We start from the raw sequence: 16,877 nt of genomic DNA, 5'->3' as shown, positions 1-16,877 counted from the left end.
TGGCCTCAACTGTTTCCTGTGGCAGAGAATTCCACAGATTCACCACTTTCCGTGTTAAGAAGTTTTTCCTCATCTCGGTTCTAAAAGGCTTCCTCTTTATCCTCAAACTGTGACCCTTCGTTCTGGACTTCCCCAATATCGGGAACAATCTTCCTGCACCTAGCCTGTCCAATCCCTTTAGGATTTTATAAGTTTACATAAGATCCCCCCTCAATCTTCTAAATTCCAGAGAGTATAAGCCTAGTCCATCCAGTCTTTCATCATATGAAAGTCCTGCCATCCCAGGAATCAATCTGGTGAAACTTCTTTGTACTCCCTCTATAGCAAGGATGTCTTTCCTCAGATTAGGGGACCAAAACTGCACACAATACTCCAGGTGTAGTCTCACCAAGGCCTTGTACAACTGCAGTAGTACCTCCCTGCTCCTGTACTCGAATCCTCTTGCTATGAATGCGAGCATACCATTCGCCTTTTTCACCGCCTGCTGTACCTGCATGCCCACTTTCAATGACTGGTGTATAATGACACCCAGGTCTCATTGCACCTCCCCTTTTCCTAATCGGCCACCATTCAGATAATAATCTGTTTTCCAGTTTTTGCCACCAAAGTGGATAACCTCACATTTATCCACATTAAATTGCATCTGCCATGAATTTGCCCACTCACCCAACCTATCCAAGTCACCCTGCATCCTCCTCACAGCTAACACTTCCGCCCAGCTTCGTGTCATCCGCAAACTTGGAGATGCTGCATTTAATTCCCTCATCTAAGTCATTAATATATATTGTAAACAACTGGGGTCCCAGCACTGAGCCTTGCGGTACCCCACTAGTCACTGCCTGCCATTCTGACAAGGTCCCGTTTATTCCCACTCTTTGCTTCCTGTCTGCCAACCCATTCTCTATCCACATCAATACCTTACCCCCAATACCGTGTGCTTTAAGTTTGCACACTAATCTCCCGTGTGGGACCTTGTCAAAAGCCTTTTGAAAATCCAAATATACCACATCCACTGGTTCTCCCCTATCCACACTACTAGTTACATCCTCAAAAAATTCTATGAGATTCATCAGACATGACTTTCCTTTCACAAATCCATGCTGACTTTGTCCGATGATTTCACCGCTTTCCAAATGTGCTGTTATCACATCTTTGATAACTAGCATTTTCCCCACCACTGATGTTAGGCTTACCGGTCTATAATTCCCCGGTTTCTCTCTCCTTCCTTTTTTAAAAAGCGGGGTTACATTAGCCACCCTCCAATCCTCAGGAACTAGTCCAGAATCTAAAGAGTTTTGAAAAATTATCCACTATTTCTTGGGCTACTTCCTTAAGCACTCTGGGATGCAGGCCATCTTGCCCTGGGGATTTATCTGCCTTTAATCCCTTAAATTTACCTAACACCACTTCCCTACTAACATGTATTTCCTTCAGTTCCTCCATCTCACTAGACCCTCTGTCCTCTACTATTTCCGGAAGATTACTTATGTCCTCCTTAGTGAAGACAGAACCAAAGTAGTTATTCAATTGGTCTGCCATGTCCTTGCTCCCAATAATCAATTCACCTGTTTGTCTGTAGAGGACCTACATTTGTCTTAACCAATCTTTTTCTTTTCACATATCTATAAAAGCTTTTACAGTCAGTTTTTATGTTCCCTGCCAGTTTTCTCTCACAATCTTTTTTCCTTTTCCTAATTAAGCCCTTTGTCCTCCTCTGCTGGACTCTGAATTTCTCCCAGTCGTCAGGTGAGCCGCTTTTTCTGGCTAATTTGTATGCTTCTTCTTTGGAATTGATACTATCCCTAATTTCCCTTGTCAGCCATGGGTGCACTACCTTCCCTGGTTTATTCTTTTGCTAAACTGGGATGAACAATTGTTGTAGTTCATCCATGTGATCTTTAAATGCTTGCCATTGCATATCCACCGTCAATCCTTTAAGTATCATTTGCCAGTCTATCTTAGCTAATTCACGTCTCATACCTTCAAAGTTACCCTTCTTTAAGTTCAGAACCTTTGTTTCTGTATTAACTATATCACTCTCCATCTTTGATAAAGTCCCACTTAGGAGATTAGTCGGCAAAATTAGGGCACATGGTATTGGGGGCAGAGTACTGACATGGATTGAAAATTGGCTGGCTGGCAGAAAACAAAGAGTAGCGATTAACGGGTCCCTTTCGGAATGGCAGGCGGTGACCAGTGGGGTACCGCAGGATTCAGTGCTGGGACCGCAGCTGTTTACAATATATATTAATGATTTAGATGAGGGAATTAAAAGTAACATTAGCAAATTTACTGATGACACAAAGCTGGGTGGCAGTGTGAAATGTGAGGAAGATGTTATGAGAATGCAGGGTGACTTGGACAGGCTGGGTGAGTGGGCATATGCATGGCAGATGCAGTTTAATGTGGATAAATATGAGGTTATCCACTTTGGTGGTAAGAACAGGAAGGCAGATTATTATCTAAATGGAGTCAAGTTAGGAAAAGGGGAAGCACAATGAGATCTAGGTGTTCTTGTACATCAGTCACTGAAAGCAAGCATGCAAGTACAGCAGGCAGTGAAGAAAGCTAATGGCATGTTGTCCTTCATAACAAGGGGAATTGAGTATAAGAGCAAAGAGGTCTTTCTGCAGCTGTACAGGGCCCTGCTGAGACCACACCTGGAGTACTGCGTGCAGTTTTGGTCTCCAAATTTGAGGAAGGACGTGCTTGCTGTTGAGGGAGTGCAGCGTAGGTTCACAAGGTTAATTCCCGGGATGGCAGGACTGTCATATGTTGAAAGATTGGAGTGACTGGGCTTGTATACTCTGGAATTTAGGATGAGAGGGGATCTGATTGAAACATATAAGATTATTAAGGGATTGGACACGCTGGAGGCGGGAAGCATGTTCCCACTGATGGGTGAGTCCAGAACCAGAGGCCACAGTTTGAGAATAAGGGGTAGGCCATTTAGAACGGAGTTGTGGAAAAACTTTTTCACCCAGAAAGTGGTGGATATATGGAATGCTCTGCCCCAGAAGGCTGTGGAGGCCAAGTCTCTGGATGCTTTCAAGAAAGAGATGGATAGAGCTCTTAAAGATAGCGGAATCAAAGGTAATGGGGATAAGGCAGGAACTGGATACTGATTGTGGATGATCAGCCATGATCACAGTGAATGGCAGTGCTGGCTCGAAGGGCCGAATGGCCTACTCCTGCACCTATTGTCTATTGTCTATTATCACACCATTATCAAACATATCACACCGTCATCAAACATATCACACCATTATCAAACATATCACACCGTATCAAACGTATCACACCGTACCAAACATATCACACCATCGTCAAACGTATCACACCGTATCAAAGACGTCAAGCCTTGGTCGGGGAAGTCACGCCTTGGTCACACATGCCCCACCTCCTTACCTCCACCTGGGATTTTTTGATGAACAGGTTGGCGAGCAGAGTGGAGAAGCCTGGCAAGAGGCAGTTCTGTGCAATGAAGCCCATCTTCAGCTCGTTCAGGCAGATCACACTGTCCCTGTGCACCAAGTTCCAGCTCGGCAGGTTCTGCAGGTACCCCTGTTCACCATACACCTCATATCAGCCCCACAGTGTGACCCTCCCTCAGTGCGACCCTCCCCCAGTACCACCCCTCCCTCAGTGTGACCCTCCCTCAGTACCACCTTCCCACAGTGTGACCCTCCCTCAGTACCGCCCCTCCCACAGTGTGACCCTCCCTCAGTACCGCCCCTCCCACAGTGTGACCCTCCCTCAGTACCACCCCTCCCACAGTGTGACTCTCCCTCAGTACCACCCCTCTCACAGTGTGACCCTCCCTCAGTACCACCCCCCACAGTGTGACCCTCCCTCAGTACCGCCCCCCACAGTGTGACCCTCCCTCAGTACCACCCCTCCCACAGTGTGACCCTCCCTCAGTACCACCCCCCACAGTGTGACCCTCCCTCAGTACCACCCCCCACAGTGTGACTCTCCCTCAGTACCACCCCCCACAGTGCCAAGAACAGTCATGGTCGTGGAAAGAGCGTGACTGCCCACGTCTTACGACAGAACACATAATGACAACGACGATTCCTCCCACATTGCAAAGACGTACAGCTTAGTAAGTTGATTGGTCACACGTGTGTAACTGGTCACAGTGGCGTGGCCTCAAAGCGCCTGCTACTGTCCAATCAAACAAAGTAAAGCACCAGCTGCCCTTGATAGAAAAGGAGACAGACCCCACTCTCCTCTCCCCTTCCCCCTGCCCGTTTCGGATAAGGTGAGTACAGCGGCCGGAGAGATGCTCCTGCCTGTTTCTGGGGAGGTGATCCTCTCTAGTGGGAGGGACATGTGGGCAGTGCGGATGTTACCAGGAGCCCTGACACTCACCTTGCTGTGGTACTGAAGCACTTGGGCGATGATCCGAATCTTGGGTGAGTACTGTTTCACAGCAATGGCCCTGTAACCGGCAGGCAACAGGGTCAGAATGATACCCGGCAAGCGCAACCATCCCAAACCCAGTGTCACTGATGATCTGTCTGACACCCAGAGAGCGGTGGGGACCCTCCCGACCTCGTCCTCCTGTCCTCAGTCACACCACTGATACAAGACGCACCCGGGGATTGCAGGATAATAGGGTGTCAGGAGTCAGGGTGGAGGAAGGTCAAGGGTTAGAATGGTGAGGGTGCATATGTCAGATGTAGGAGGGTCAGAGAGCAGGGGTCAGGGTTCAGGAGCTTCAGGGGTCAGGGGTCTCCCTCAATCGTTTCTTACTTCATGATGTTTGCAGAATCTTCAGCTTCAGGGTTGAGGCAATTCTTGTCGGCTAAAATCAGACAGGCGTCGGCTTTGTCCAGCTGTGACGGGAGGCAGAAATTACTCTGTGACTGTACGATCACTCCCAGGATTCTGTCACGTCCAGACATCCTCACTCCCCGGAAACGTGGGAATTGGACCTCATCTGGCACCAGTCAGAGCGCAGAAACTCGCTCAACCTCTGCATATATCCCCACTCATTCAAAACTAAACTGCTGGCCCCCATCTGTTATGCCTTGTAGCTCCAAAATGTTAAACTAATTCAAAGGAACTCAGGAGAGTTGAAAAATGCAAGTCTAACTTTGGTTTTTACTTTAAGTGAAGGGCACATGTATCACGTGATGGCGTTATGACGTATGCAATTCACTTACTATTGTGCCTAACAACAATGTACTTACAATATTACTCAAGTAGTGATGAAATATTAAATGCAGCACACTCCTCCATCATAGCTATAAACTTCAACTCAACAGAGAGTGTGTTTCAACTATCTACACAGTATAATACAACTAATATCCTGGTGCCAAGGTCGAGATATCTCGGATCGAGATCTCGGTACTCCCAAGAGGGAGGGTGAGCAGCCAGATGTCGTGGTCCATGTAGGGACCAATGACGTGGGTAGGAAGAGTGAGGAGGTCCTGAAAGGTGAGTTTAGGGAGTTCGGCGCCAAGTTAAAGGACAGGACCTCCAGGATAGCAATCTCAGGATTGCTACCAGTGCCACGTGCAGGTGGGTTTAGAAATAGTAAGATAGCGCAGATCAACACGTGGCTGAAGACATGGTGCAGGAGGGAGGGCTTCAGATTTATAGATAATTGGGCAGTTTTCCAGGGAAGGTGGGACCTGTTCCAGCAGGACGGTTTACATCTGAACTGGAGGAGGACAAATATTCTTGCAGATAGGTTTGCTAGAGATGCTCCAGTGGATTTAAACTAGATACAAGGGGGGAGGGGAACCAGAGTGTAGAACAGATGTAGGGGAGGAGGAAGAAAAAGGAGATAGTAAAGTTGTTTGCACTGTTAGTGATAAACAGAGAGTAAGAGGTGGGAAATTTCTTAAATCCATTTATTTTAATGCTAGGATCATTATAAGAAAGGTGGATGAGCTTAAAGCATGGATTCATACCTGGATGTATGATGTTGTAGCTATTAGTGAAACATAGTTGCAGGAGGGGTGTGATTGGCAACTAAATATTCCTGGATTTAATTGCTTCAGGTGTGATAGAATTGGAGGGACAAGAGGGGGAGGTGTTGCATTGCTTGTCAGAGAAAATATTACAGCGGTGCTCTGGCAGGATTGATTAGAGGGCTCATCTAGGGAGGCTATTTGGGTGGAATTGAGGAATGGGAAAGGTGTAGTAACACTTATGGGGGTGTATTATAGACCACCAAATGGGGAGTGAGAACTGGAGGAGCAAATTTGTAAGGAGATAGCAGATATTTGTAGTAAGCACAAGGTTGTGATTGTGGGAGATTTTAATTTTCCACACATAGACTGGGAAGCCCATACTGTAAAAGGGCTGGATGGTTTTGAGTTTGTAAAATGTGTGCAGGATAGTTTTTTGCAGCAATACATAGAGGTACCAACTAGAGAAGGGGCAGTGTTGGATCTCCTGTAAGGGAATGAGATAGGGCAGGTGACGGAGGTTTGTGTTGGGGAGAACTTCGGGCCCAGTAATCACAATGCCATTAGTTTCAATATAATTATGGAGAAGGATAGTTCTGGACCCAGGGTTGAGATTTTTGATTGGAGAAAGGCTAACTTTGAGGAGATGTAAAAGGATTTAGAAGGAGTTGATTGGGACAATTTGTTTTATGGGAAGAATGTAATAAAGAAATGGAGGTCATTTAAAGGTGAAATTTTGAGGGTACAGTATCTTTATGTTCCTGTTAGGTTGAAAGAAAAGGTTAAAAGTTTGAGAGAGCCATGGTTTTCAAGGGATATTGGAAACTTGGTTCTGAAAAAGAGAGATATCTATAATAAATATAGGCAGCAGGGAGTAAATGAGGAATATAAAGAATGTAAAAAGAATCTTAAGAAAGAAATTAGAAAAGCTAAAAGAAGGTATGAGGTTGCTTTGGCAAGTAAGGTGAAGATAAATCCAAAGGGTTTCTACAGTTATATCAATAGCAAAAGGATAGTGAGGGATAAAATTGGTCCCTTAGAGAATTAGAGTGGACAGCTATGTGCGGAGCCAAAAGAGATGGGGAATGTTCTGAACAATTTCTTTTCTTCGGTATTCACTAAGGAGAAGGATATTGAATTGTGTAAGGTAAGGGAAACAGGTAGGGAAGTTATGGAAAGTATGACGATTATAGAAGAGGAAGTACAGGCGCTTTAAAGGAATATAAAAGTGGATAAGTCTCCGGGTCCCGACAGGATATTCCCTAGGACCTTGAGGGAAGTTAATGTGGAAATAGCAGGGACTCTGACAGAAATATTTCAAATGTCATTAGAAACGGGGATGGTGCCGGAGGATTGGCGTATTGCTCATGTTGTTCCATTATTTAAAAAGGGTTCTAAGAGTAAACCTAGCAACTATCAGCCTGTGAGTTTGACGTCAGTGGTGGGTAAATTGATGGAAAGTATTCTTAGAGATGGTATATATAATTATCTGGATAGACAGGGTCTGATTAGGAACAGTCAACTTGGACTTGTGCGTGGAACGTTATGTTTGACAAATCTTATTGAATTTTTTGAAGAGGTTACTAGGAAAGTTGATGAGGGTAAAGCGGTGGATGTTGTCTATATGGACTTCAGTAAGGCCTTTGACAAGGTTCCACACGGAAGGTTAGTTCGGAAGGTTCAATCGTTAGGTATTAATATTGAAGTAGTAAAATGGATTCAGCACTGGCTGGATGGGAGATGCCAGAGAGTAGTGGTGGATAACACTTTGTCAGATTGGAGGCCGGTGACTAGTGGCGTGCCTCAGGGATCTGTACTGGGCCAATGTTGTTTGTCATATACGTTAATGATCTGGATGATGGGCTGGTAAATTGGATGAGGAAGTATGCAGCTGATACTAAGATAGGTGGAGTTGTGGATAATGAAGTAGGTTTTCAAAGTTTGCAGAGAGATTTAGGCCAGTTAGAAGAGTGGGCTGAAAGATGGCAGATGGAGTTAATATAATCATATAACCATATAACAATCACAGCACGGAAACAGGCCATCTCGGCCCTTCTAGTCCGTGCCGAACTCTTACTCTCACCTAGTCCCACCGACCTGCACTCACCCCATACCCCTTCATTCCTTTCCTGTCCATATAGTTGTCCGACTTAATTTTAAATGACAACTTCGAACCTGTCTCGACCACTTCTGCTGGAAGCTCATTCCACACAGCTACCACTCTTTGAGTAAAGAAGTTCCCCCTCATGTTACCCCTAAACTTTTGCCCCTTAACTCTCAACTCATGTCCTCTTGTTTGAATCTCCCCCACTCTCAATGGAAAACAATAGGCACATCCCGATTAACCCTGACTACACCCCCACAAACCCTAGACACACCCCGATTAACCCTGACTACACCCCCTCAAACCCGATTTCCTGTGTCAGGAGGGGTAAGATCCAAGAAAGGCAAGTGTTGGACCTGGTTAATGAAGGCGTGGGCCAGATCAAAGTGGCAGGATGGCATGAATCTGAATCTCAAGTGAGGAGATCAAAAAGCACAAGAGGGCTGATTTGCCCACTGCCCGCAGACTCTCAACCTAACGTTATGGTTTAGGGACAGGGATGAGGTGGAGTTGGAGGTCAGACCGGAGTCCAGGTCAAAGTACTTCATAGCTGAAGGCCACCAAACCACTTGGATGGAGTTGGGTCAGCAGACTAAGCACGAAGACTAGCGATCCTTGTGGTCGATGCCTGAGGTTGGAAGGTCATGTTAATGAGGGCTAACGACCCACTCTCCCCAGGTCGGTGAGTTCCAGTGGAGTTTCTGTCACTGCACAGGAACCTGGACACACGGTCACTCTTCAGGGGCCATCTCTGGACCAGAGGTTTGAATAGATGTCATGTTGATTCTGATGAAGGATCTCAGCCTGAAACGTCGACTGTTTATTCCCCTCTATCAATGCTGCCTGACTTGCTGAGTTCTCATGGCATTTTATAAGACTTAGGACATAGGAGCAGAATCAGGCCATTTGGCCCATCGAGTCTGCTCCATCATTTCATCATGGTTGATCCATTTTTTCCTCTCAGACCCGATCTCCTGCCCTCCCTGTGCCTGTTACTCTGGTTTTCCAGCATCTGTAGAATCTCTTGTGTTAGTGGTTCACAGTTGGTGACATTTTCTCAGCCTGGACCAGATGTGCTTGGCACGCCCACACATGTTGGGGGGGAGGGGAAGAGCTCCATCAGCTCGAAGGTGCTGAGGCACTGTTGCAGAGAGATAGCTGTAGTGTATTTAATATTTCAGTAATATCATAAATATATTGTTTGATTAAGCATTCTTTGTGGTTTACACAATTCATTATGGGTTATATGTAAAAGTACGTGAATGGCGTACATCATCACATCACCACGTGATATGTGCGCACCTCGCTAAAGCAAAATCCAAAGTTGGACTCATGTTCCTGGCTCTCTTGTTTTCCTTTGAATTAGTTTAATGTTTTGAAGTTACAAAACATATCAGTGGTGATGAGGTATTTTTGAAACAAACTTGAGATAGCAACCAACCTATTGAAGCACAGTGAGACGTTTGAGTTTTTAAAAAGCACAGTGTGGGACAGCGAATAACAAAAAAACAAGCATGTGCAGAGATGATTGAGTTAAAAAGTCAGGCAAAAACTGGAAGAATTCACAGGTTCATAAACAGTGAGTACTGGGTGATAAAAATCATAAAAAATTAGAAGTTGCTGGCTACATTGAAAAGATTGACGTGTTTGATCACACAACAATCTACTGAGCAGATTGAGCAGTATTTTAAAGCAAATGAAATAGGCAGTGAGAGCAGAATGTAAAATCTTGCCGAGCACATTGGATTTAAAATCATACAATTTGCTTCGAAGTTTAACTGCTCCAACCAAACCAGCTGAAATGAGTTTTGCTGATATTGTGAAAGTAATGCAGGAACATTTAGAACCAAAACCAGTGTTGATTGCAGAATCCTTTATGTTTCATAAGTTGAATCAAAAAGGGAAGGAGTCTACTTCAGTGTACATGGCTGAAATGAAGAAGCTATCTGAGTATTGTCAGTTCAGTGATGCATCGAGAAATCGTTTAGTTTGTGGAATCACTCAAAAACTGTTCCTAACTGAGGCACAACTAATGTTTAAAAGAGCAGTTGAAATCACCGTACCAATGGAAACAGCAGTCAGAGATACAATCGAGTTGCAGTCAGGAATGAAAGCAAGTGTGAACAAAATTGCAACGTCTAAACAGAAACTGGGCTGACCAAACAAGTTTGTGTTACTATTGTGACGGAGACTCACATACACCAGACCCTTGCGAGTTTAAAGGTGAAACTGGCAGAAAATGCAACAAAGTAAGACACATACAAAAAAAAAGAGCATGTTGGACAGACAAAAATAAATGAACTGCACAGGGAAGAGAAAAAGATAAAAAGTCAATTTGCATCTGCAAAAAGAGCACTAATCTGCATGGTGTGGATGAAAAATCTGATAATGCGAGTGACACAGGATTGGGTGGCCTTGAGATTTACAATGTGAAAACTAACAACAAGCAAGCAATATAGTTTTCACAAGAAATGAACAGCAAACTAATTAAAATGGAATTGGATACCGGCACAGCTGTTTCAGTCATTCTACAAAATGAGTTTGAACTGCATTTCAGAGATACTAAACTGAAGCCTGCAAATATCCATCTAAAAACTTTTTCTGGAGAAAAGATATCTCCTGTGGGAATGACATTTATAACAGTGAAACAGTGGGCACATCAAGCCGGGGGTGGAGGGGGGGGGGGGTCATAACTGTGCTGTATCTCTAAATACATAAACTCAGTCAGACCCACGACCGCAACGGGTCGCTGGGTTGACACGACCGCGACAGGTCACTGGGTTAATACACCGTGACGGGTCTGGGTTGACATGACTGCGACGGGTCGCTGAGTTAATGTGACCGCGACGGGTCGCTGGGTTAATGTGACTGCGACGGGTCGCTGAGTTAATGTGACCGCGACGGGTCACTGGGTTAATGAAACCACGACGGGTCGCTGGGTTAATGTGACCGCGATGGGTCACTGGGTTAATGTGACCGCGACGGGTCGCTGGGTTAATACGACCGCAGCAGGTCGGTGGGTTGACACAACCACGACGGGTCGCTGGGTTAACAGGACCGCGACGGGTCGCTGGGTTAACACAACCGTGAGAGGTCGGTGGGTTGACAGGACCATGACAGTTCGCTGGGTTAATATGCCGCTGTGAATTGGTCCCAGTGGATGGGTGGCAGAAATGAAAAGGTGAACTATGAACATGGGAGGGAGAATAAAGCGCAGGCATTACACGGACATAAGGAGGTGGAGGCGAAGGCACTGAGATTGAAGAGATCATGAGAGAGAGCTGATGCTGGAACCTGAAGGAACACACAAACCTGCGGGAGGAACTCATAAGGCCATGCAGCAGACATGGGCGGGTGGGGGGGGGGGAGGACGGAGGCCACATTTCAGGTCAAAAGGTCAAAACCTTGCATTTGGATTGATGGGATCATCCTGCTGGGAGTCAGCAGCCAGCTGATGGGCTGAATGGCCTCCTGTGTATCACAGCAGGAACACAGAATAGTACATCACAGGAACAGGCCCTTCAGCCCACAACATTGTGCCGTTCCAATTAAATTAGTAATCCAATGGCCAACTAAACTCATCTCTGCTGCCACAATCATTGCAGGGAAACACTGGAGATGGATTGGGCGCGTGATGAGAAGAGAAGTCAACTCCACCAACAAGGCAGCACTTCACTGGACACCTGAAGGGCGGAGGGAAAACGGGAGACCAAAGACAAAGGCGCCATACCGTAGAGGCAGAAGTGAGGACCCTGAACCACACTTGGGGCACGATAGAGAAGATAGCCAAGGACAGAGAGAGATGGAGGACCTTCATTGCTGCCCTAAACGCCAGCAGCATAATGGGCAGTCAGTAAGTCTGCCTACACAATGTTCTTATCCTTCCATTTTCCTCACATTCATGTGCCTATCTTAATGTCTCTTAGAAGTCTCTGATTTAAGGATTAAAAGACCCCGATGAAAGGATTAAAAGTCTCTGAAGTAAGGATTAGAAGTCTCTGATGAAAGGATTAGAAGTCTCTGATGAAAGGATTAGGAGTCCCTGATGAGAGGATTAGAAGTCTCTGATGAAAGGATTAGAAGTCTCTGATGAAAGGATTAGAAGTCCCCGATGAAAGGATTAGGGGTCTCTGATGAAAGGATTAGAAGTCCCTGATGAAAGGATTAGGAGTCTCTGATGAAAGGATTAGAAGTCTCTGATGAAAGGATTAGGGGTCTCTGATGAAAGGATTAGGAGTCCCTGATGAAAGGATTAAGGGTCTCTGATGAAAGGATTAGAAGTCCCTGATGAAAGGATTAGGACTCTCTGATGAAAGGATTAGAAGTCCCTGATGAAAGGATTAGGGGTCTCTGATGAAAGGATTAGAAGTCCCTGATGAAAGGATTAGGAGTCTCTGATGAAAGGATTAGAAGTCTCTGATGAAAGGATTAGGGGTCTCTGATGAAAGGATTAGGAGTCCCTGATGAAAGGATTAGAAGTCCCTGATGAAAGGATTAGGGGTCCCTGATGAAAGGATTAGAAGTCCCTGATGAAAGGATTAGGAGTCTCTGATGAAAGGATTAGAAGTCCCTGATGAAAGGATTAGGAGTCTCTGATGAAAGGCTTAGAAGTCTCTGATGTAAGGCTTAGAAGTCTCTGATGTAAGGATTAGAAGTCTCTGATGAAAGGATTAGAAGTCTCTGATGAGAGGATTAGAAGTTTCTGATGAAAGTATTAGAAGTCCCTGATGAAACCTGCCAGCTGGTTTCATGGCTGATTCTGCCCAGTAACCAAAGGAATGAAAAGCAGGCACACCTCAGCCACGGGGCACTCACCTGAACCCTGTCCAAATCCGTCGGCTTCAGAACCGATCCCTGGAAAAACTGCATCTGTATGAGGTGGCGTTTGAACAGGGCCTGGAGCTCCAGACCAGGAATAAAGCTGGAACAGGTGAAGAAACAGGAAGTGTCAGCCAAGAGGCAGTTCCAGAGAAACCAGGCTTAGAGCAACTTGGATGAGTGTCCATGATAAATGGTTAGGTGACCACGATGGGTGATGCGTGTTAGCAGCCACCCTTGGTGCATCAGTCGGTACCTAGTGCAGAACATGGGCAGCTGAGACAGACCGGAGGTCATCATTATGTGAGAGATACCATTCCACTGCCCACAGACACATCCCTTCCCACCATCAGTAGTACCTGTGGGCGGTACTGCCTCAGGAAGACAACATCTGTCATCAAAAATCCCCACCATCTGGGCCATGTCATCTTCTCATCAGCCAGGAGTCCCACACCACCAGGTTCAGGAACACTGACTTCCCTTCAACCATTCAGTTCTTGGGCCAAATGGCACTGCCTCTGTATGGCAACACTGTGACCACAACGATCACATTGCACTAAAATACATTTTGTTTGTTTTTCCTTCTTATAAAGAACTGTGCATATTTTATATTTAAGTTAGAGCACAGAACATTACAGCACAGTACAGACCCATTGGCTCTTGATGTTCTACTGATCTTTCAACCTACTCCAAGATCACTCTAACCCTTTGCTGGTACATATCCCTCCATTTTTCTATCATCCATGTATCTACCTCAGAGTCTCTTAAATGCCCCCCAAATGTACCTGCCTCCACCACCGCCCTTGGCAAGGCGTTCCACACACCCACCACTCTCTGTGTAACAAACCTGCCACTGACACCACCCCCCCCCAATACTTTCCACCCTGTTTCTTAACTTATGTCCTGTTGTATTACCCATTTCCACCCTGGAAAAAAATCTTTGGCTATCCACTCGATCTATGCCTCTATCAAGTCACCTCTGATCTGATTTGATTTTCTTGTGACTGCTGCCTAACTCTGACACTGTGTGCCTGTGGTGCTGCTGCAGGGAAGTTTTTCATTGCACCTGTGCACACGTGGATTTGTGCAGATGACCTTGACTTTGACTTTGCATTCTGCTCAACACGATTGGTCACAAGACCACACTCCTTGTATACCCACACCACCCCCCCCACCCCCCCCCACCACCCTCTGCCCCAGATCAGCCGGCACCGGGTGAGAGTGCTTGGCCTGGAGTTAGGTTCCAGGACACAGTCCCTGGGTGAACTGGTCAGAGTTGGGTGTCGATGGGTGTGACTGTACTCTCTTTCCCCACACCCCACTTCTACCCGACAGAAGTCCCGACCTCATGTTCTTTGTTTAATTTTTGACGGGAATCTATTGAGGGGGGTAGAGGCTGTCAGTTGCATACTCACTCCTCGAGGATCACAATGATGGTTGAACTCTCCTCCCTCTCCTTCCAGCTGAAGTTTTTCAGCAACTCGTGAAGACTGCTGAGGGTGATGTGGCCACACACTATAATGTGCCTGGAACAGAACGGAGAGATGAGACGGCACGGTGGTGTAGCAGTTAGCACAACGCTATTACAGCTCAAGGCATCAGGGGTCAGAGTTCAGTTTCACCCTCCTCCCAAAGAAAGTTTGTGTGTTCTTCCCGTGTGTGGGTACTCCAAGTGCTCCAGTTTCTTCTCACAGTCCCAAGGTATACCGGATATCAGGTTAATTGGTCATTGCAAATGGTCCATAAGACTACAAGATAGAAGAGCAGAATTAGGCCATTTGGCCCAACAAGTCTGCTCTGCCATTTCCTCATGGCTGATCCACTTTTCCTCTCAGCCCCAATCTCCTGCCTTCTCCCCGTATTTCTTCATGCCCAGACCAATCAAGAATCTATCAACCTCTGCCTTAAATATACCCAATAGCTGGGCTTCCACAGCCACCTGGGCAAGGAACTCCAGAGATTCACCTAGGGTTAAGTTGGGGGGGTTGCTGGGGCGCAGGGTGTGGGGCTCGGTGGGACAGAAGGGCCTGTTCTGTTCTGTATCTCTAAATAAATCTAAATAAAGTCACGGGCTAGCCTCCTCGGAGGTGAGACAGGCCTGGTTCCCTGTTCCTAAGGGATACTGAACAACTATGTTCTCTTGCTGCTACTCTGTGGATGCACACTGACTCAGATCTCAGGTGAATCAGGGTCACGTTCAAGTTTATGGTCATCTGACTGTACATACAAACAAACAAACACAACACCGTTTCACGTTTATGGTCATCTGACTGTACATCCATACAACCAAATGAAACAACGTTCCTCTGGACCACGGTGAACCCACAATACATATATCACACACAGCACATAAAACAAAATATCACCAGAAACAAGTTAATAAAATATAATTTGAAATGCATGTAGTGTGCAGCACAGGTAAACAGTAAACAACCCACTGTCCTAGTGACAAGACATTAGTGGTGGCAGGGTATTCATTAGTCTTAGTGCCTGTGGGAAGGAGTTGATGCCCAGTCCGACAGTCCTAGTCCTGATACTCCTGAACCTTCTTCCTGATGGTAGTGAGTCAAAGAGATTGTAGGATGGGTGATAGGGATCCTCAATAATACTTCTGGCCATGGTCTACAACGCTCCCGGTAAAGTTTTTATATTTATTTTCAGAATATAAAAGCAAAGATGTAATGTTGAGGCTTTATAAAGCACTGGTGAGGCCTCACTTGTATTGTGAGCACCTCACTTCCACCCCATCGCGTTTCCTGTGCTCTACCTGAGGCTACCTCACCTCACTTTCCTCCCCATCGCGTTTCCTGTGTTCTACCTGAGGCTACCTCACCTCACTTTCCTCCCCATCGCGTTTCCTGTGTTCTACCTGAGGCTACCTCACCTCACTTTCCTCCCCATCGCGTTTCCTGTGTTCTACCTGAGGCTACCTCACCTCACTTTCCTCCCCATCGCGTTTCCTGTGTTCTACCACACTTCACTCCCCCGCCGCCATCACATTTCTTGACTGCCTGCTGAAGCTGTATTTCAGGGCCCATGACAGAAGTGGCCCTCAGCTGGAAGGAGCTGTACAATATGGAACCGGCCTGTAGAGGAGGGAGGTGGTTGAAGGAGGGAAGGGATGGGTTAACTCACGAGGGAGGGACAGATGGATGAGGTGTTGTGGGGAGGTGGTTGAGGTGCTGTGGGGAGGTGGTTGAGGTACAGATGGTTTAACTCATGAGGGAGGGGCAGATGGATGAGGTGCTGTGGGGAGGTGGTTGAGATACAGATGATTTAACTCACGAGGGAGGGGCAGATGGATGAGGTGCTGTGGGGAGGTGGTTGAGGGAGGGAAGGGATGGGTTAACTCACGAGGGAGGGACAGATGGATGAGGTGTTGTGGGGAGGTGGTTGAGGGAGGGACAGACGGATGAGGTGTTGTGGGGAGATGTGGAGGTGGGGAAGGGATCGTATAACTCACGAGGGAGGGACAGATGGATGAGGTGCTGTGGGGAGATGTGGAAGTAGGGAAGGGATGGGTTAACTCACGAGGGAGGGGCAGATGGATGAGGTGCTGTGGGGAGGTGGTTGAGGTACAGATGGTTTAACTCACGAGGGAGGGGCAGATGGATGAGGTGTTGTGGGGAGGGACAGATGGATGAGGTGTTGTGGGGAGATGTGGAGGTAGGGAAGGGATGGGTTAACTCACGAGGGAGGGATGGGTTAACTCACGAGGGAGGGACAGATGGATGAGGTGTTGTGGGGAGATGTGGAGGTAGGGAGGGGATGGGTTAACTCACGAGGGAGGGACAGATGGATGAGGTGTTGTGGGGAGATGTGGAGGTAGGGAGGGGATGGGTTAACTCACGAGGGAGGGACAGATGGATGAGGTGTGGGCACAGGGAGGTACCATCAATGCTGATTCTGAGAACTCTACTGTTCTCTTTCTGAGTCCCAGAGCAACTGGCTCTGCCTGGCCATGGTGTCCACCTGCCTCAAAGATCCAGGTTCCAGGTAAAAGCATTAGACCGTAAGATCATAAGATATAG

At 46.6% G+C, this 16,877-nt stretch overlaps 1 protein-coding gene across 1 annotated transcript in view; it reads right to left on the bottom strand.

The window, feature by feature from the left end:
- LOC140202104 (calcium-activated potassium channel subunit alpha-1-like) overlaps positions 1-16,877 on the bottom strand; it is an 87,300-nt gene that overhangs the window by 49,474 nt on the left and 20,949 nt on the right. Inside the window, exons 9-13 of the mRNA XM_072266962.1 lie at positions 14,262-14,372; positions 12,844-12,949; positions 4,759-4,841; positions 4,375-4,444; positions 3,409-3,564 (exon numbers count right to left, since the gene is read on the bottom strand). Of these exons, the coding sequence (XP_072123063.1) occupies positions 3,409-3,564; positions 4,375-4,444; positions 4,759-4,841; positions 12,844-12,949; positions 14,262-14,372 (526 nt within the window). The remainder of the gene's footprint in view (positions 1-3,408; positions 3,565-4,374; positions 4,445-4,758; positions 4,842-12,843; positions 12,950-14,261; positions 14,373-16,877) is intronic.

The sequence above is a fragment of the Mobula birostris genome, chromosome 8 (genome assembly GCF_030028105.1).
Source record: "Mobula birostris isolate sMobBir1 chromosome 8, sMobBir1.hap1, whole genome shotgun sequence".
NCBI lineage: Eukaryota > Metazoa > Chordata > Chondrichthyes > Myliobatiformes > Myliobatidae > Mobula > Mobula birostris.
This window is presented reverse-complemented; position numbering and strand designations above follow the sequence as displayed.